A 21,766-nucleotide genomic window follows, 5' to 3' on the forward strand; every position below is an offset into this window, starting at 1 on the left:
GTTAATATTCAACTGAAAGAAGTACAATTTCACTATAATATAAGCATACATGATAAGAGCCAGTGTGATATTTTTCATTGAATGGCTTTTGAAGAGTTGTAGTTACAGCACATGCTTTTCTTGTTCACCTCCTGGCAATGTCATACCCAATTGAGCCAGGGGAGCTGTTTGCAGGGTGAGAATCCTGTGCCTTCCTTCTGCTTTCTGGTTGTAGAAGGCATTTCCTTTTCCTCCCACTCCTCAAGGAAACCTTGCATCTTTCCAGCACAAAGAGAGACTCAGTTCATGTCTAAGGGAATCTCAACACCTTCTGTTCCTTGTAAAAGTTGTCTAGGCTTGGCAGAGGCTTGACTGCCCCTCATAGCAAAAGGCATTTTTTAATCCCCTCTGTTGGCTTCAATAGTAACCAAATTCAGCTGTGGGGAGTGAAGCCCAAATGCAATTCCTTTCTTTCTCTAACCTCTCCCATGTTCATTTTATGCTCTTCTGTTGTGATTCCATTCATGTCTATTCCGCACTCTCAGTTCTGTTATTGTGTTTTTCCTCTCACTGTTTACATTAAAACATTTATCTGGATTTTTTGTGACTCTTTTCTTTCTTGTTGATGATGTTTCTGATTTCTTCTAGCAAGTCCCTTTCAATAGTCTGTCAGCACCTGAAGTGTTCTGCAGTAGTTGCACAGATGTTTTGTAAGAGCTACAAAATAGCTGAGGTATCTGGAAGACAAAGGTATTTGCTGTGCATAGTGAAGGAGGAGCAAAGATTCTTTTCAGTAACGTAGTGCACAGAAATTCAAGAACCATAGGAAAATCTTTTGGCACTGAGCCACCACTGATGAGTGATTACATTGGCTGCTGCTCTGCTAATTAACATATAGGGGATATCAACATGGGAGATTGCAATATAATGTGACAAAAGTAAACTAACACTTCCTAAAGTGTTGGATCCTTTAAGTTGGCTGCAGTGCAACTGTGCTGTAAGCCTCCATGCAGACAACATATGTATTATTTAAAATGTCATGTCTGGATCCTAGGTAAGGATCTAGGAAGAATCTCATCCTGTATCCTGGAAGTCCATCATAAATCTCTTTAGACTTTATTGTAAAGGTTACTTCAGGTGTTTTTAAAATTGCATTTTTAGTGACATTAGCAGTATTACAGTCCAGTATCAAATCCTGAAAAAGCATTTTTCTTTGTGTATTACTACTGACCTATTATAAGAAACATAACTTTTCTATGTAAATATTAATTTTTTAATCATTAAAGGTCTTTATTCTGAATGCTAAATTAGCATCCATGCAAGAAGATCTAGGACTTGAAAGGAGAGCCATGATGTATTAAATACTAACTGAAGTTCCTCCACCCTGATTCCTGATAATTAGTAGGAATGCATGTCTCATTGGAATGTCACTCTTTTTCTTGTGCTTTAGTGGGTTTTAGCTGTAAAAGCAGCATCAGTCCAATTTTCCACATAACTTACCTTAACATGTTTTCACATACTGATCAGTTCAGACTTGTTACATTTCCCCACTGTGTAACATCCAAAACATTTTGTGATGAAGCAGAAGTGAGCTTGGATCTTCTCTGTATGGCTAAAGTGAATCAATACAAAGGAGAATGATGAAACTTAGGAAACTGACCCTTATGTGAACCAGCTGCTGGTGTTCATGAAATTTGAACTAAGGCTGAGTTTTAGGAAGACTGTGAAAGAGCTAATATTCTGAAATGCTGACAAAAAGGAATCCACTGTGAAATGAATGCCTGTCTCCTGTCTGACTATCAAAATTAAAGCAGAGAAGTAGAAATTTATTGCCACCTGTCCCAGAGACAAATATGCGGGATAGATGTGCACTGCTTTCTCCAGGATGACATCTGGAGGAGTGTGGTGGGTTGACCTTGGCTAGAAGCCAAGTGCCCTCCAAGCCACTCTATCATTCCCCTCCTCAGTAGGACAGGGTGGAGGAAAATAAGAAAGGAGAAAATAAGACAGAAAAAACCTCCCATATCAAGATAAAGGCAGTTTAATAAAGCACAAGTAAGGCCATGTGCAGAAGCAGAGGAAAACAAAAGATTTATTCTCTACTTTCTATCAGCAGGTGATGTCCAGACACTTCCCAAGAAGCAGGGCTTCAGTACACACAGTGTTTGCTCTGGGAGAGAAATATCATCAGAACGGGTGCCCCCCACTTTTTCTCTCTTAGCTTTCATTGCTTTTATTGCTGAGCAGACTTCATATGGTATGGAATAGCCCTTTGGTCAGTCTGGGTCAGCTGTCCTGCCTGTGTCTGCTCCCAAGATGCCTGCTGGTGAGGTGGGAATGTTGGAGAGACAGCTGTGGCACTGCTCTGGCACAGCTCAGCAGTAGGCAGAACACTGCTGTGTTACCTTTCTAGCTACCTGTGCAAAGCTCAGTGCTGGGAGGGCTGCTGTGGGGAAAATTGTCTCTTTCTCAGCCAGGCCCATGCAAGGAGCACTTACTGGCTATCCAAGTTATTGCAAAAAGAATTGCTCTGTCAGTTGCCCTAATTCCACTTAAATACATGGAGATTCTTTCAGTAATTAACTGAGCAGAACTTTGGGTGATTTTTTGAGGTGTTTGTGCACAGTGTTCATCAAAAATTCACAGAAGTAAAGTAAGATGAACATTTCTCTTTCAATCAGAATATTTTTTCCCATTTTTGTCTCACTTTTACTTAACTTGAGAAGGTCAAATATGCACATACTTAACATTCATTATAGGGAGAAGCCTTTATGGAGGTCTGTCTGTGAGGGCATTCCAACAGCCCCTTGGATTTAGTTGGGAGTATTTCTAATTGTACACAAATACTGAATCTTTATTAGCTGCAATCCTCCATTTTAAAAGAGAGGAGATTAAGCAAAAATTTCAAACATTATCCTTGTAGTTTAAGTAATTTAATGTATTACATTTTTTCTGTCTGAATTTTTCTTTCTGTGATAAATTTTCTAGATTGATATGTCTCTTAATGCAGATTTTACTTTCCCAACAATCACATCATGCAACATTAGCGGTTGTTTTTCACATGTAGTTCCCTTTTGCAAAACCAGATCTCAGTTTATGAGTTCTAATTTGTTGACTGGCCCCTAAGAGCTAGAGTTGAAAGTGGTGTTTTTACTTAGAAAGTAATAAGACATCCACTACTGCAGCATCAATCTAGCAGTATCTTGGGGTGTATAGAGGGGACATCACATACTAATGTCTATGCAAATCAAAGATTGTGATATCTGAATTTGGGATTTTTAAGCATAGCATAGAATAATGTGTTGTAGTGACTATTTTCTATATAAATAAACCTTCTATATGATACATCAGCCTTTTAAATATAAATGACTTTAAATTTAATCTCATGCTTCATAGTACGTACCCAGTTTTCCAACACTGATTTTTGGCATGTTAGTTCCTGGGATCCAAAGAGAGAATCCTTCTGGGCTGTTTCAAATCATGCTTGAAGGAAGCAGTTATTCCATGCTAAGTAAAACATAGGCTGAGATTCTCTCAAGTTTGCTCTCTAGTCTCAGGGAGATTTGAGGCGTTATGTTTAGCAAATAGCAAACAGTTGAGACAGATGAGGGCAATCTTCCTCAAAGCTGCTGCGTTAGACTGAGACAAGACTGCATCCATGTACAAATGAAAAGTTTATCTTTGAAAGCAGCAATGCTATAGTTTGACTATTTTTCAATTAAAAGTTGGATTCCATAGTGCACTGAATCTGTCACAGTGAAAAATGTAGGCTGATTGTTAATAATACTGCTCTATAATTATTGCTATTATACAGTCCAGATACTTCATGAGGGCATGATCCCCTGATTCTATTTGGTTTTGTACAGACCGCAGAAGAAGCAATTCCTGAGCTGTAAGGTTGGTAATCTAAGTATAAGACTCATGCAAGTAGATGCAAGAAGCTTTTCTGTTGTGGCTCCTGATGTTGCTGAAACTAATCTGTCACAGTGAGAGCTGCCCCCTTTTAGCCTTAACATTGCACGCTCATTCTCGTGTTTTGACATGTCAGGTGTTGAATGACTAAGAGTGAGCTTTTTTGTTAAAGAAGGTGGTTTTCAATATTAAAAAAACCCTTTAAAAATATTTTCTTAAATTTATAGAGGGTTTAATAAAATTTTTCAACACATGATTATTTAATATATTGCCTTCTTTACAACAGAAAAATTTCAAAAACCTCAACAAAATACTTTTAATGTAATTTTAGAGTGAAGTAATTACTTGGCCTGTGGTATGAAATTCAGAACCTTTTTTCCCAGGGATATATAATTATGGATTGAAGGGAATAAGAAATTGATGTAGACAGGTGTTCTCCCACAGCATCATCCCCCTTAGTGGACTGATGACAAGTGAATGCTTGTAGTGGGAGACAAAATTCAAGTTTCAGTGTTTCTTTTTTGGCCAGATGGCTCATAAGGGTGTAAAACATATATCTTTGTCTGGCCATCCATCTATTTGCCAGAAACACACATTTGGCACTTCTACTGTCTTAGCCACAAGCTAGACAGCAAGGACCCATTAGAAGACCCCTTTTAGATGCTAGTTGAAATATTTAGATTGAAGAATTCCATTTCATATTGAAATTCTGCTGAAATTTTTCTGCTGTTTAAGAGAATAAAATGAGGGAAAGACAGTGCTTTGCCTATATTCACTATTTTAAGTTATTGTGTTACTGAGAATCACTGGACCTCCCATGCAAGAGCAGGGACTTGCCATTTGGCAGCAGTGATAAGCACATCAGGGCACAGCTTTCATTATTGTCAGGAAGGAAGTGTGAAAGTTTGGCTAACTAATCAGCTGCTATTAAAAATTCAGTCAGTTTTTGCTTGTTTGCTCCAGGGAGAGTTGTTAGAGTTTAGCAGCTAAATTTGTCAATTTTGTGGATTTTTGAATTTCTTTTTTCTCTGGCAAGATTGCATCACTGAGTGTGGGGGTTGCACCCCTAGAGTGCACCAATATTCCTTTCTTTCTTCCTTCCTTCCCCAGAGCTGCTGAAGCAGAGCAGACTTTTCCTCTAGTGATGCTGCTGGCACACTTAGGCACTTAAACACCAAAACTTAGAGTGAAAATTAACCTTCCAGTTATCTCAGTGACCTTGTTCTGGATCCTGAGACCTCACTTGATTTCAACATGAAGAGGGTAGGAAATGTAATTTGGTAAATTGTGTATGGGAACTGGGAGAAAATGGCAGGAAAAAGCTGGAATGATGAGGCTGGCGTGAAGAACAGTAAATACATGGAAGATTCCTGTGGGACAAGGACAGAAAATGCAAATCGGTAAAGAAGGCTGGCAATTGATACTTGTCCTGGAGAACTGGATCCTAATGTTATGTCTGTTCAGATGGAGAAATCTTTTATAAAAAAATCAGGTTAACGGAGGTCTATATTAAAAGTGAAACCCCCATATTTCTCTTTGGCTGGAGAAGCCCGGAGGCAGGGAAGGACAGGAGGAAGAGCAAAGGGGAGACAGCTCTGCCATGGGCTGTTTCCAGCTGGGTTTTGCACATGGTAGTTTTTTTTGTGTTTGAATGTCATTTCTGCTAACAGGGACCTGTGTCCTCAAAGGACAACAGATCCTAGAAAGGGAAGGACCATTTATGAGCCTGTGCAGAGAAGCCTAGGCCTGCTCCTTGTCTGTGTGGGCAGGGAGGGAAGGGGAGAAAATGGTGGCTGTCTTCTACAGCAGTAGCTCCCAGCCTTGGAGTGCTCATGTGGAGAGGGTCTCCAGGATGATGTGTTAGTTGAACACCCTGTGCAGTGTTCCCAGAGCTGGAATGCTGGAGCAAGATGAGCTGTCAGCGAGGTGAGGCTCAGCACGGGCCATGGCTGGGTGCTCCTGGCCTGCCCAGCCTGAGCTCAGCCTTGGCCAGCAGGAACAGCTCATTTCAAAGCAGGAGCTGGGGGGAAAGCAACCTTCTGGCCCCACCACTGCTCCTGGAGGAAATGAGTCTTAAGCTATAGTTTTGTAAATTAGTCATTCTCTGTTTGGATACATGGGCATAGTTTGCTGTTGTATCTTTAATGAAAATATGGGTTGTTAAACTGCTCTTTTGCAAGTTGGAGAATTAGGTTTCCTGTTTTAGCCCCAGAAAACTTAGTGTAATTACCCCTCAGTTCATTTTGATGGCTTGAGTTTTTGTTGTAATTCCCATGAATTTAAACCCAACCCTCGCTGCTGCCAATGGCAACAGGATTACACTTGTGTCAGCTGACCCAGAAGAAGTGTGTTTTCATTACCCCACAGAGGTATGCTCTGATTTAGTGAAGTACTTCATAACCACAATAGGTCAATAGGAAGTACACTTGAACAAATACAGTGTTGCATGATGCTGAATAGTAAGGAGAAACAGCGTTAGGCATCTCAGAAGAGCCGAGGATGAACAGATATTTTTAACCTTATTAGCTCTGTGCCTCAGCTTCCCACTTGTAAAATGGTTTACAATTAAATGAACCAAAGGGTTGTTCTGAAAATAAATTCATTAATGTTTGAGAATTATTCAGATACTATGCCATGGAGTGCAATAGACTATCCCACAAGTAAATGAAAATTCTCTGTTGTGTAAAATACATTTTGAAGCAAGTATGAACTGAGGAAGATGGAGGACCACCCTGTGAACAGTGAGAATAACAAAAATACTGATAACTGCCCTGTTCCTTTGTTGAGCACCATCTACCTTGGTTGTGGACTGAAGTGATTATTTCCTGGGGGAAAAATTAGAAATGTATAATTTAAATCCATATTGCAAATCCTGAATTTAAGGGAACGAATTAAGATTATATGAGTGTTAAGTCCTGCCTCAGTTGCTGCCACGAGCCACCTTTTTTCCCACATTCATTAACTTTGCTTGTTTGCAACAGCACTGCTCCTTTAAGCTAGAGGTTTTTTATATAAGTTTATCTATCTGTCTATCTATCTATCTATTTGTATATTCTTCAAAGTCAAGTTACCAATTGAATTGATTCCGTGAGGAGTCCTTACACTATGTCTGGATATTGAAATAGCTTAAAAAAATCTGAAGCAGCCTATGAAAAAATCGAGATAAAAATTAAAAGTAAAATCAGTTAAATTTGATAGTTGGAGGTAATTTTCTGTATTACACCTGGGAATTCAGAGGTGGAACAGCCATTACTGCTAGTGGTAGTGTCTGGCCTAAGCCTCTACATTGCACTGTATATCTTTACAAATCTAAATATATAAAGTGCACTAAAAGATGTGTCAAAATCTTCTGGTACAAAAGTTACTTTTTGGACTATGCTGTTGTGGAAAGCCTGGGCTCTATTAGCTGTGCATCCCTCAGGAAGGTATAAACAAGATAAAATTGTTGTCATTTTTTTCCTAACTGCTCTTAGTTTACATATTCTCTTTGCACCAATAAATGCTTCTACAGACACAAGCTTTGAGGCCATGTGGTTGAATCCAAGAGTCATCCTCCATCCCTGGACCAGAGACATCCCCATGAACCTTCATCCTTTGCCTGGTACCAGCTGTGGGGTGGAATGGGTAAGAGCACTTTTTAGGTAGCTGCACAGATGGTGTTTCCTAACCAAACCTTGCATTCTGTCCAGGATAAATGGGGGGGAAGGTGGCTGCCACATCATGGCCACTTTTATGCCAACAAAGAGTATTCTGTTTAAGTGGCTTCCCTTGGGGTCTTGACCTGAAAAACCTACTCTTAAAGACAAACAGATTAATAAAGCAAGGGCATGAGCTATTAGTAGGCAAATTATCTATCCATCTGACCCAGGCAGTTTCACATAAAGAGAGATGAGAGGCACCATCAGACAAAACAAGCCAATATTTCATTTCTATTCTGGTATTTGAGTGGGTTTTAAAGGAAATTAGAGACAAAAGTATTAGACTATATTTCTCTGGTTTAGTTATGTCAATGCACTGCAATGCAGTTATATTTTGGATTTTTTATGTGACCTTACTGATTTGTGCTGTTTTATTGTTATTAAAAGTATTTTAGTAATATTGATAATTAAGTCAGATTAGGCTGTGAAGACTTCCTGACACATAATAAACCTTTTTACTATTTTTGATACTAGAACAGAAAATTAAAGAGATTCTATTTCTGAAATAGTAAAAGAGAGTATTATCTTTCCAAAATCTATGTTGATTCAAAACAGCTCATGGAAATAATGCAAGTAGAGCACAGTACAACTGAGGAAATGCTGGAAATGGAACATGATTTTCATTGACTTATGTTTCTCAGCAGTGCCTGTAGAGTGGCCATAAGTATGCTCTGGAGGAAGGCAAAGCTTGAACTCACTCAACTGCCCCTGTGTCTTTCTCAGGAGGATTAAGCTAATCAATAGATATGTGGATGTAAGAATTTTGGCAACTTCACGGAAACTATGATCTGCTTGATTTAACTGATCATTTGAAGTAAGCAGGCTTCAAAATAATTTATGTTGAGAGCTGTTTGCGCAGCAGCAACTTGTGAAAAATGTGCCATTTGCTTAGAAAACCACCACAGTTCAAGACTAAAAATACCATACAGTATTGGTTGATTTGTTCAGGGAACTTTGCTTTGAAATTTGTTGCTAGTTCATGCTCAGAAGATATATGGTAACTGGTCTGGTCTACTGAAACATAAATGTGTAGCTGGGAAGAAAAAACTTGTATCAGCTGGGCAGATATAATTAAAGTTTCAGGCTTACTTCATACCCAGGTGGAGACTTTGAGAGACTTAAGGGAATTTAGTGCTAATCCAAACCTAGTATCTCCCAACTGACGACATGATGGGCAGCATGGAACTGTAATTGGAAGGGCATTGGAGGGGGACCTGGAGAGATTATAGAGGAGCGAGAAGAGAGGATTAGACAAGCACAGGAATAAGTACAGCAACTTCAGAAAATTACCTAATGCAATGCAGTCCTTGTGTCTTTGTGATATTCAGAATCCTAGCCTTGTCAGAGAATACAATACCACACACCTTGCAGTTCTGTTCTAGAAATCTGCATCTGAGAATGCCAACTGTCAAAGCCTTTACAAGCTAAAGGAAGCCGCTTAGGGAGATGTAGGCAGTTCAGCTGACAATGCCTCCTCTTAATCCTGCCACGTATTAGAATCATCTGTCCTTATCTCCAGATCTGTCAAAACAGGCCAAGTGATCAAACTTCAGGATGCTCATCCATGCATCTTGTGGCACATGGCCTCAAAGACGTGGGGCTCTGTGATCTACCAGCACCCACAGATCTTGCCTAATGTTCACAGAGACTCTGAAAGGAGTTTTTGGGAAGATTCCCTTTAATTGAAATGACATCTTCCCCCTCTTAGAATTCATCTCTACCACGTCATATATATTCCAACAAGTGCTCAGGAGCTACTGCTAGGGATTAAGTCAAAGCTTGCAAGCATGTGAATCCTCCTTTTATGACTTTGACTCCATCTCATTTTCCTTATGTTGCTTTCACATTATCTTCATCTCTTCCAGTACTGCTTTACTTTTCTTTACTTTTATTGGTGCTTTTTTCCTTGATCCTGTCCCCTCAAATAATTTATTTCCTGTCTTTGATTTGGAATGGATCTGTATGCTGTTCTCTTACTGCCAGGCTTCTTGCCCTACCTGATGATTAGCAATCTTTTCTAGGCACAATGTGAGTACAATTTGGCATGCAGCAGAGCACCAGTCTCAAGGAGCAGACATGGCCCAGAGGAACAGCCTGGGACATGCAGTGAAACCAGATGAAATCCAGTATGACCTCCTGAGATCCAAGTCAGAAAAGGGAGATTTTTAAATTAAAAATAGCATTACAAGGTGAGGGAAGGAAGCTAATGAAATCTGTTCCCTTAGAATAAGGGGACATATTTTTTCTTATTTTACTATTACAATAATTTTTTAAAGAAGTTGCAGATGAAAAATGGTGTCACTCTAGTTGATCCAAGAAGACAGACAGAAACTTAGAATCATCTGATAGCTCCAATTAGGGAAGAAATTGAGATGGGCAATTCTGTGAAGTAATCTTTCTAGTTGATAAAATCCTGATGTGCTTGCACATAGAAACATCAGCCAGCCAGAAACAGTTCCTCTGTTCTTATCACCAAACTCCATGTAGCAGCATGGCCAGGACATTCTCTAGACTCCTCTGACCTTACACAAACTCAGGCTTGCTTTCTGCTCATTGCTTATATGCCTCCATCATGTTTTCAAGCAAGATTCAGCAAAAGCATTCTTTTAGAACAATTTATTTTCTGAAGTTTTGTCTTTTTTTTTTCCTTTATTTGGTTTGGTTTGGATTTTTTTTGTATGCATTTTTTCTTCCTTTCTTCTTTTACAGCTATGCTGTGAATCTTTCAGATGACTTAAGGAAGTGTATGCAGCAAACAATGTCCTACTTTTTTTGCCCTAAAGTGCTGCCTACATTTTATGGATGTCTCTCTGTCTCAGCGACACCTTAAACACACTGATTTTTAAAAATCTTTTGCAGTGATAGAGCCCAAAATTTATCAGGAAAGGCACAGTTTCCACCCCAATCCTGTTGAGTAGTCCTATGTTCAGGAAAGATTCCTAGGCCTGGAGTGATGGGGATTTTTCATCAATGTTGTCCCATTGTACTATTGGGAATGACGTAATAGCTTGGCTAATTAAATTCTAGTAATATGCACTTATGTGGCTGATCAGTACTAAAGCTATTCATTTTATAACATTTTAATCTTTAAAATGTTAGAAAAGCTATTTGAAATGAGTGGCTTACTGTAAATGAATGGACAGAGACCACAGTCAATAAGTAAAGTGCTCATTCACCAAAGTGCTTCAGCAAGGTTATATTTTGTTAAGGATTTTAAAGCTGGACATAGTGTTGAATTGAAGCCCGTTAGCCATTTCTGTCATTCATTTAGATTTACTAAATGATCTGAAAAGAGATTCAAATGCCAGCAAAAGGGGTTGGGCAGATGGGACTACCAGGCTAGTCCTCAGCTCTCCTACTGATGTGTTTTGGATGTCATTGAAAGCAAAATGCATCACATTATCTGACCCACACCTTACATCCAAGTCTTGCCTTTGTGTTCTGTTGCTTTGAATGTGAAATGATACAGTATATGGCATGGGACTTGTGTTGCCCCATAAGAAGATGGAATGTAACCCAAATACACACTTAGATGATGCTGGTACTGCTTGGAAAAGCAACTGTTTGGCTTGAAATCTTTGTCAGCAACTTTCCTGCAAATGTAACAACCCCTTGTTAGTGACATTTGTGAGAGGAATACATAAGCTAAAACATGAGTCAGCCCACAGCATGTAACTTTTCAGGTAATGTTTATTAAATATTATCTTTGTTTCAAAGCAGTGCACTGGAAGAACATCAAAATGATTTCAAAGCTTCAGTGATAATTTTTGTGTTGTATTTTAACAATGTGTTTTATCACTCTAGCTTGCTATAGATTTGCTTCAAATATTAAATAGACTCTGGATATAGTAGTTAGCTGAATTGTTTATGGGATCAAAATCAAACTAAACGTTCAGAAAATTTTCAGCAAGAGATTCCAGTTAATGAAAGCACCATTTGTGATGTGCTAAAACATGTATACACATAGGTATTGCCCCATTTATCAGACATGAGAGCTAATTACCTCATCCACTGCTATATTTCTTCCATCCTCTGCATTTCAATTCCCAATATTAACACATAGGTGGTCAAGCTGACCATTGAATAGCCTACATGAGCATGAATGCATTAAATAATTTAATGTTAGAAGAGTTTATTAAACTGCCACATTCTAATCAGCATGCGTACCTGCCTTCATTAATCTTGCACTGGTCCATGGTGTGTCTCCACAGCCGCCATAGAGTGTGCTAATGTTAATAGGAGCTCTTAACAAACAGGATCAGTTAATCAAGGAAAATTTACTATTAGCCACATGACCATGCATACTGAAATCTAATTACAATCAGATTTAACCTCTTCATTACTGTATTCATCCAAATATTTTTTGTTATCACTTGTGATACTAAAGTATTCCAAACTGAGACATGATTATACTAATTTGAACAGGAAATACTTACATCAACTCACATTTATTAAGAAGGGAGATTTTCTTTTTGCCATGTTTTCAGTGTATAATGTTATATTATAAATATAACCCATATATATAAATATATGGGTTATATTTATTGCCAAAAGTAGGAAAACTAGTACCACATTTTCTCACCCAAAACCTGGCTACAGAAATGATTGCTAGAACAGAATGCTGAAAAATAATCTTTAATATTCTGGATTAATTCAGATAGAATTTACCACTTGGTAAATTGTCAGCTCTGGATTTGGTTGATATGATTCAGAATATACAGGGGATTTAGCAGACAAAGTGTTTAAAGTTATTAAGCAATGGTCTTCTTTCTGATATCCATTGAACCACATTATTTTATACTTGGCTATTTCCATTAGATCTTAGACTGTGATAAGCAATTAAGGTCCTTCAGAGGCCATGATTCTTGAGCTAGTTCACAGAATGAAAAAGGTTAGAAGGGACCTCTAGAGACTTAGTTCTTGATAAAGAAAGGGTAAATGGAGATAGTTCTGTTTTAGAGCTATTGATTTATATTTATTTTGTTTTATTTATTTTATTTTACTATTTTTAAATGTTCTTTTTCTGTATGCAGAGTAGAGAGTATTAGTTCAGGGCACAGAAGGTGAAGTGTGTTTCTTTAATTAGGAATGTGCACTACATTTTGGGTGGAAAAGTAACATATTTCAAACCACAGTAGAGGTTAGAATTCTGAACTATATTAAACTGATGAGAGGGTTTGTTTGCATGGTTCATTTATTGCTCCATGGTTTGCATGGGTTCACTGGCTGAGAAACACCATATCACTGCACCTCTGGTGCATGGTAGGAAGTGGGAATTGGATCTTAGCCTTTTTGACTTTTGGCTATGGATGACCACAGCCTTGGGGACACTACTGAGCCCTGCATTATTCTCTATCACCATATGGTGTTTGCCATCACACCTCTCTCTTCTCTTCTTCCTCACCCCTTCTCCATTCTTCCTCCTTCTCCTCCACTCTGTTGTTTAACTGAGTAATTTCTTTAGTGGATATAAAGTCCTGGAATGGTTTCATCTGTGAAAAATTGGTTTGTTGAAAATCTGCTTTTTGGTGTACACTGCTCCATACCAGTGGTAAATATAGGGGGTTTTGTGAGCTGGGGTAAGCCAGCCCAAGTCAGGATGGTAAAGCTGAGTCTAGGAAGGAAGAAGAACATGCTAAGGCAGATTTTTTTTTCTTTTTTCTCTACCTTCTGCTGTTCTAACACTTTCTCTTTTCTCCACTTACTTGTCACTTGGACTCTTGGATTACTCTTCTTACCTTACTAGCACCCTTAATCCAAGGTATGCTAAAGCACTCCTTTGAGGGTGTGTAAGTGTTTGGGTTGTTTTGCACATGTTTTCTCAAAGACTTCTCCATTGCAAATAGATTTTTTATTTTTGCAACTGTAAGCTAATATTGCTTAATGTTCTTGATAGGTGGCCATCACTATTATTGTGCCACACAGAAAGCTGGGACAACCAATTAGCAGTTAAGAACAAGGACTGTTTCATCATCTCCTGTCCTGTCATTTTCTAGTATTATTCTCTGTACTGATGTTTCAGCTTCATTCTTGATACAAACTAAGGAACTCAATAATTGAATTTTTTATGGGTAGCAAAGACCAGATGAGTCTCTGTGTTTGCTCTGGCACTAAAGCCTCTCTGTGCACTTTTTAAGGTGTGTGATTGCATTTGGAATGAAGGTGTGACTGTCATTTGCTGCAATACATGTACTCTGAAGGCCTCATTCACAGTAGTTGCTGAATTTAGGGGAAAGTGTTACATTTTTAAGTCATTTGCAGAGAAACTGTGGGATGAAGACAATTTGACTATTGTGCATGGCATGTAGTGATGTGAGACAGAAGGGATTTCTTTCAACTTAGCTGATATGTAGTTACATCACTGTGTTCTTTAGCATATCCAGCATTCTAAAATATAACATTTAGGGACTGTATTAGCATCTGATGTACCGAACAAATCCAATGGCACTGTCAGAACTAAACAGCAGAATAAACAACGCAACATAATGAGAACAAGATCTGATTCTTCATTTGTAGAATATCCTTCCTCTGCACTGCTTTCCTTTGTACTTCTGCTTTCGATTGCAATTGCTGTAAAAATCTGTCCACAAAAGAGAATGCTGATAACTTGCTAAATGTACAAATCCAGCATGATAGAAGAATTTAATGCAATAGTATATGACTCAAATATAATGTAGTTTGGAAATGTCATATGATAATCCTACATAAAACTCTATTCATCAAAAGGCTTCTGCTGTCAGGTCATGATGATGCTTTGATTATTTTACACATTATTTACACTAGATAGAGTTAGAAGGCATATTCTATGCATGATTCAAGATGAAAAGTAATCCTCTAAAAGAGAGGGTGTATTCTTTGTACAGATGTTAATTTTGATCATAGGAAAGGAGGGAGAAATACTAATAAAATTGGTCAGGACATAACAGTATTTTGAAATTACTCTTAAAAAGCGAATGGATGTATAATGTGAAAGTATTTTTAAAAATTTAACATTACATTAAAGTAGCTGCCTGAGTTCTGTGACTGGGAAATTGTAAGCTAAAGAAGATATGACATTTGCTGTAATGAAATCAGGATAGCTAGAAAAAATGTCTGAAAAGGTCCTAGACTGAAGAAAAGAAGGACAATTCAGCAAGATTTGTGGCATCATATATTATGTGATGGTACTGAGCTTATAGCAGCTGTCTAACATTGGAAATGTGAGTTTATCAGTGCAACTGAATAAGCAAAACCAAAAGAGGTAGAAATGACCCTGCGTCCTGGTACTGGGTGTGCTGACCACTGCTGGAAAGGACAGGTTGTCTGTGGCAAGCAGTGTAGGGAGTGTAGATGTCAGGTATTCATTAAGTGATCAGTGAATTGACCTGGAGGTCTGAGAATAGCAGGCAAAACCTGTGAATATGATAGAGATGACCCTTCCCTTCCCTTCCCTTCCCTTCCCTTCCCTTCCCTTCCCTTCCCTTCCCTTCCCTTCCCTTCCCTTCCCTTCCCTTCCCTTCCCTTCCCTTCCCTTCCCTTCCCTTCCCTTCCCTTCCCTTCCCTTCCCTTCCCTTCCCTTCCCTTCCCTTCCCTTCCCTTCCCTTCCCTTCCCTTCCCTTCCCCTTGCTGTGCTCTGCATTGCATTTTGAATAACAGGTTTTCTCCTAACAGTTCCCTATAAGGAGCAGGTGATGTGTGTTGTCCTGTAGATTCACTACTCATTTGCTTGGATTCACCCAGGCTCTGTGGATTGTTGGTTTCCACAGGAAACCTAAAATAGCTGATGCAATTTCCCCTTTTAAAGCATCTCTTGAGATTTAGTGTTTCCCTCTATCCCTGACTTAACAAGCAGAATTCTACCTGCCTAGGCTGATAAATATTGATGTTGTAATGATGACAATGAAATTGTATTTTGCCATAAGGATTTTAAGTAAATGTGCTTTATGTAAAACTTCAATTTATAACCTATATATCAGGAGAAAGTGATTAATTAAAATCATAAGCTTTTTCTTAATTATGTATAGGAGTTCTAACAGTCTACTGCAATATTTTACAAGTAAAACACTAAAAAGTGTTTCCACTTAATATTGATGTGTTTTTATTATCATGTTTGCTGAATTCCCTCTCCACATTAAATAGCAGAAAAAATAAAATGGGGCATAAACAGTTTTAGAAAATTAATGCTATAGGGAATTTGCTGAAGGAGCTGGAAGGCCAGATTAAAACATTTTCCAGACCTGCTGAGAGCTTATCTTAAAACATGACCAAGATAATTGTTTTATTTTCCTCTCCTGAAACATCTGGAATAAGTTCCTAAAGAGATAAGAAGTGTATGCACAAAGTGCAACTGTAGCATAGTGTTACACTCCCACATAGCTTTTCATTTAATGTGCTTCAACTACCACCTGGCCAAACAGAGATGAAAATATAGTGAAACATGTTCAAGCTTGAAGAATTGTTCAATCTTTTGTTATTCCCTACCACTCCTCACATGATTTGTCTCCTGCTTCTTTTTCTCAAGGGCTAAATGTTGCAGGGAATCACAGTTCCTACTCAGCAGAGTAACCACAACAAAGCTCTTCTGGAAATGAAAGCTACATCCAGCCTCCTTTGCTTTTATCTGTAAATGAAACACACTCTAAGCCTGTATCTGTTGTTGGAGGCTGTAATATCTAGGAGAGTTAGGCACGCTTTTATAAATCTCATCTTGGAAATCCCATCTGAGGAGAATTATTTCCTTATTCTTTATGATTATAAGGCATTAACAGATAAAAGTGTTTTCACTGGGATAACTTATTTGTAGCTGAGCTTTCCCTTAATGAGAATATGCTGTTTTCTACACTGCCTGTGATTTACACACTGAAGATATAAGAGCATACAGCTTGAATATACAGAAATACTTGTATTCAAAATAAATTATAATAAATTTTAGATTAGACAATGGTAAACTGTGGCATGCTAAGGAAATGCTTTTCAGACAGAAAGCTGTACTGTGCCTTTTTGCCACAGCACAAAGAAACAGTGCTATCCATACTAGATACATCTGGAAGCAGAGGTGGGATACTGTGCTGGGTAGCTCATGACCAGCTCCAGGCATTCCTTCCAGGGAAAGTGTATGAGAATGATGCAGGACTTGCATAACCACACTTGTTAATTCTTAAAAAAAAAGAAAAAAAGGAATAGTTATCCAATTGTAATGAATACATGTGTGACACAGAGACATAACTCATGGCTTCTTGATGCTGCAAATCTACCTGCATAAATTCTGTTAGCAGTGAACGTAAAAGGGTTGTCGAACCAATGCCACTTTCTGAGCAATTCTGTTACAATTGACCCTTAGTCTGCTATAATTTAAAATTAAAGCTGAACTATTCCTGATTGGGTGGTCTAATTGCTTTGTATATCAGAAGTCTGACTTCTGCTCCTTCAAAGAGAAAGGCAAGCTAGCAGGATGGCTTTCCAACTAGGCACAAATGTCTTGTGTCCAGTTGGAAATTACCACCAGAATTGTTCCAAAGATTTTTCTTGGAATAAATGCAGTTTCTGTGACTGCCTCCTCAGCTTCTAAAACACTATGAAGAATTGAGTGAATGAGCCCAGAATGTATACTTCAGCATCTTCTTTAACCTTTTTATTCACAATTGAAAAGTTTCACAATTGAAAAGTTTCACAATTGAAAATTCCATGATAACAACAAATTCTACAGGCTTACTTTTTCTTTTTTAAGATAGTTTGTCAAGAACTGCACAAACTTTTAAGTCAGATCTCACTGCTATTTGAAATAAGTTTGTGTTTTAGGAAAATCAGTTGCCTGAGACAGACAAAGTATGCCTTTAGTGCTGAAATGCTATCTAAAATTTGCATGTGGTCTAAACCAGACATTTGACTTTTTGCTTTGCTGGGCTTTTTGCTTTTTACTTGTTTTCAAGTAATTCCAAAATGAATCTTCTCTTGTCTCTCCTTTTCCAAGAATGGCCAGTGAGTAAAAACCTATCATATTTAAAGTATTAGTTAAATATTTGCATTTAATTTAATAGTTAAACTATTAAAACCTTTTAGGTGACCAACTTGTCTATTGGATAGAAGCAAAGAGAAGGAAAATATGGAGATAAGCCAGAGAAGTTACCAAGAGAAACAAATGTTCATACTAATGTTTCAGAGAGCCAAAGACAGATATTTAAATCCCATTTCAGGTCATGTGTTCTACAGATCACAAAGGCAGGAAAGCTCTACCTTGACTCAGGGTTTTCCTGAAAGCTAATTCCTGGATCCAAGTAGAGTTTTGACATGATTATAATTCAATCAGATGATAATGGTCCCATCTGGCAATAGAATAGCAAGTCAGCTGAGACTGATGATGACATTTTACCTTCTCCAAATTCCTCACTCAAGAGCTCAAAGGACCTATAAATTTGATACCCAGCTCTTCCTCCTCCCTTTCTTGCAGCACAGCAAATTTTCAGTCATTCCTTTTCTCTATTCTTGCTGAGACTATTCCTACATTTCATCTCCTCATGTATGTTGTAAAATCTCACTAATTTCCTCACTCTTCCTAATCCAGTAACTTTTCCCACCTTAATTTGGCAATGTGATGGCTTCTTATAGGTGTTTTGACTTTTAAAGTACTTTCTTTACTTAATTCTTAGTAGCCTTAAGTAGACAAGGAGTTAAGTATGAGCTTGCCTGTGTCTATCCCATTTCTGCAGCCCTTTCCACAGGAATGAGGAAAGCAAGACAGAGGTAGCTATGCTTTTTAGCTACTGGTGCAGACTTTCCCAGAGGTAGCCTGAATGCCATTACTTGTGTTGTTTAGACTGGCATTTACTATCTGAATACATTAGTACCCTGCACTTAATTAAAGTAAACAGTGATTAAAAGTCTGATGATGCTTCCTAATTCAATACCAAGGTCTGTACTCACAAGATGAGACTGAGACTGCAGTTTTCTGAGGAGTGAGGTTTGGATATGAAGTACCTTGTCTGTGCCATTTGCTTCTTTCTGCCCATTTGGTTATTCCCATACCTTTGCTGTAAGGGTAAGCCTTGGGAGGAGAAGATACTAAGGGAGAAAGGGGTTTAATCCAATTTGCTGTCTCCTTTCCTTCTCAACAACTACCAGTCTGAACATGAGGATGTGTGCCTACAGAAATGGGGGAAGGCAGAAGGAGCATGTTAGGGAAAGGCCAGAAACCTCCTAAACTGACTTCATCCCTGACAAAACTGATACCAGGAAAAGATGGCATGTGATAAAGAAGAATGCAGCATTTGTGATCTTGCACTGCTGGAGATACAAGCAGCTTATCTTGCTACAGGAATGTTCAATGTAGGATTCTTATGTTGCTGCTTGTTGTCCACCCAAATGATACACTTCTGAAGATAAAAACTTTATCAATCTGTAGTGCTCTGCAAATTTCCATAACAATTTTTCAACAAGCTCTCCTAGGCTTTATTTTTGGTGTGCTGGCAGCAACAAACATTGCAGCAGGTTTTTCTGTCTGACACCTCTCTCTCATCCTGATCACTATATTTATCGACACACAGATTTGTTTTTTTCAAATCTCAGCTTCAATCATACTCATTCTCTCCTCCCTGAAGATTGCTTGGCACTAATCTGGATTTAGTTTGGTTGGGTTTTTGATTTAATGATGCTTCAACAGAGATTGTTGAGTTTTGAAAACATAAACATCCCTTCCAGCCCATCCAGAAAAGTGCACTGGAACCTAAAAGAATAATCCTCCCTCTTATAGGGTCATTTTATAGATAAACAAAACGTGTACTCAGTTGATATTTTGCTGGAATTTATCTTCTAACATCCTTCCTTTGACAGATTTTGTCATCCTCCCTTTACTGAATGATATTTTATTCCTCCAGTCATTCTGTACATCATAACAGAGCTGTGAGAGCAGTGTGCGCATATGTACAAAAGAATTTGATCCACAGTGGTGTTGGTTTGTTGCTGCCAATATTGTTGGGGTCTTTTTCCTCTGATTATTGACTATTTAGTCAATATAAACTCATAGGCTTTTAAATTTTTTAAGATATTATATACTCCTAATCTAATACTTAGTTTATATGAACATTGTATTATGAAACTTGATTTTTTTCTAAGGAAAATATGAAGACATTTTTCATGTTGAGCAAGCAGCTCTGAATTTCTGGAAAATAAAATTTCTTCATTCAGTCTGTACTCCTATGTCACTGTCTCAGAGTTTAGGTATATGGGGGGAGGCATTTGAAATTGATTGGGAGATTCTCTTTCTTCTGTCTTTTCTAAAGAGTTTTTGGGAAGGGGGAGAAGTGCTTAGGCTGTGGGTTGCAAGTTCCATATTCTTACTCCTTCAGCATTTAGGCAATTGCTATAAAGATCGCCATCTCTGTGCTTGGTCTTGTTCCCACACTCCTGCTGTTGACACCATCACCTCCCTACTCCCAGACTCCTCCTTATCTGCAGCAAAATGCAAATCTTGTTCAAATTATGATAGTGATCTCCCACCAAGTAATAGCTATTTTGTTGCAAACCATCAGTCATGTATCCCTTGTGCCCAGTGTTGTCACCAGATACAAAGAATAGGCAGGTCAAATCAGCTCTCTTAAAACTAAGCCATTGAGTCAAGCCTAACACTGAAAGACTGGGTTCAGTAAACCTTGAAGCTAAGTTGAGGTTTTCCCACTTGGAAACCCTCATTCTGTGTGTGCAACAGAGAAGATTGGAGGGAAAATAAAGAATTGTAGAAATCCCTCAATGTATGCTAGATCCATCCATCGAATTTTCTCAATAGTATAAAGAGCCTCACTGAAGAGAACAGGTTCTAGGTTCATGGAACTTGTAGTTGCCAAAGTCTATTTTCAGCCTTTTATTTTTTTTCTTCCTCTTCTCACTGTTTGTTTCCCTGTGCAGCCAGTTTTGAGTCTCTGCAATTTTATGTCTGTTCTCAGCATTGCTGAGAGGGAGGCAGAAACAAAGGGTGTGCAAAGGAAGCATCCTCCCAAAGAGAACTTCTGCCACTCTGGGAAAATACTTTGTGCAAACAAGGAATATCTGTGTTTGCTTGACTCTGTTCAATGTGGAGCAAAGTGGAGGGCTCTAGAGGTTGAAGCCATAGGGCCTGTACTTTCCATCTATAAATGGTTTTATTCTGCTTCTTTTTGTTGAGTATAGCCAATGTGGCTTCATTTCAGTACTCTGTAATGATGAAAGCACCATCTAAATTATTATTTTAAAATAATCAGATATAAATTTATTCCCATAAATGTAAGAGAAAAAACACTGCTTCCTGCAGATCAGAATCCATTTCTCATTTCTTAATGGCTCAATGTCAGTTCATCCATTTAGCTGCAATATGTTGTTTAGTTCATAAGGTTTTTGAAAGAATGCTGTTATCATGCAGTCTTTTAAAATGATGCCAATAATAATATGCCATTAGCTAAAGAAGAATGCCATTATTAGATCTATTCCTACCCAAAGGCAACCAGCCATGTTGATAAATTGGTGTGATCTCCTGGCTAAGTATTTGTTCAGATTTGCCTTGACTCAGTAGTCTCAGTAGTAAGTGGAATGGTAATTTAGCCTCTCTCCATTTTCTGACTATCTTGACCTCTACACCTTTTTTTCACGTTATCGAATGAGCATGGCATTTTCCACACACTAAATAATACAGACAGGAACTGTATGTGTCTGCCTAAAACTGGGAGATGTTAAGGATTTTTAATCTATATAACTTTATTACTTTCTTCCACTGTGCGTCAAAGTTCCATGCAGAGTGCCTGTTTTTACTTAGCTTTTTTTCTTTTTATTACCCAGAACTTTTCAACCTTGCGTGATCTCTTTAAAATTCCCTTTAGAATACATAATTGTACTCGATCAATTTGTTAAAGGCTTTTGAAGTGTTAAAAAAGCTACATTAAAATTATTTTCTTTCAGGTTTTATGTTAATGAACATAGGTGCTATTCAAAGCAAAGTCAGTGTGTCAAGGGAACTTTAACTAAAGTTATTCATACATAAACTAAAAAAGGAAACATCTTTAGTGGAGGAAAATACATTTAATGAGTAAGTGCAGCACACAATTCCTCCTTTCAAAACTGTCAGTTCATATTGAACCTCCATTCTAGATATCTTACAATTACTTTGTCAACAGAAGGTAGAGTAGTGATGGATGATACATTGGTTCTTGAAACCAAACTTTCTGTGAGTTACTTAG

General features: G+C 38.1%; 1 protein-coding gene across 1 annotated transcript in view; it reads left to right on the top strand.

Annotated features, from left to right (window-relative positions):
• Window positions 1-21,766, top strand: part of LOC129123892 (uncharacterized) — a 478,567-nt gene that overhangs the window by 177,692 nt on the left and 279,109 nt on the right. Inside the window, exon 5 of the mRNA XM_077182273.1 lies at window positions 7,403-7,515. Coding sequence (XP_077038388.1) covers window positions 7,403-7,515 — 113 coding nt within the window. The remainder of the gene's footprint in view (window positions 1-7,402; window positions 7,516-21,766) is intronic.

The sequence above is a fragment of the Agelaius phoeniceus genome, chromosome 8, assembly GCF_051311805.1.
Source record: "Agelaius phoeniceus isolate bAgePho1 chromosome 8, bAgePho1.hap1, whole genome shotgun sequence".
Lineage (NCBI taxonomy): Eukaryota > Metazoa > Chordata > Aves > Passeriformes > Icteridae > Agelaius > Agelaius phoeniceus.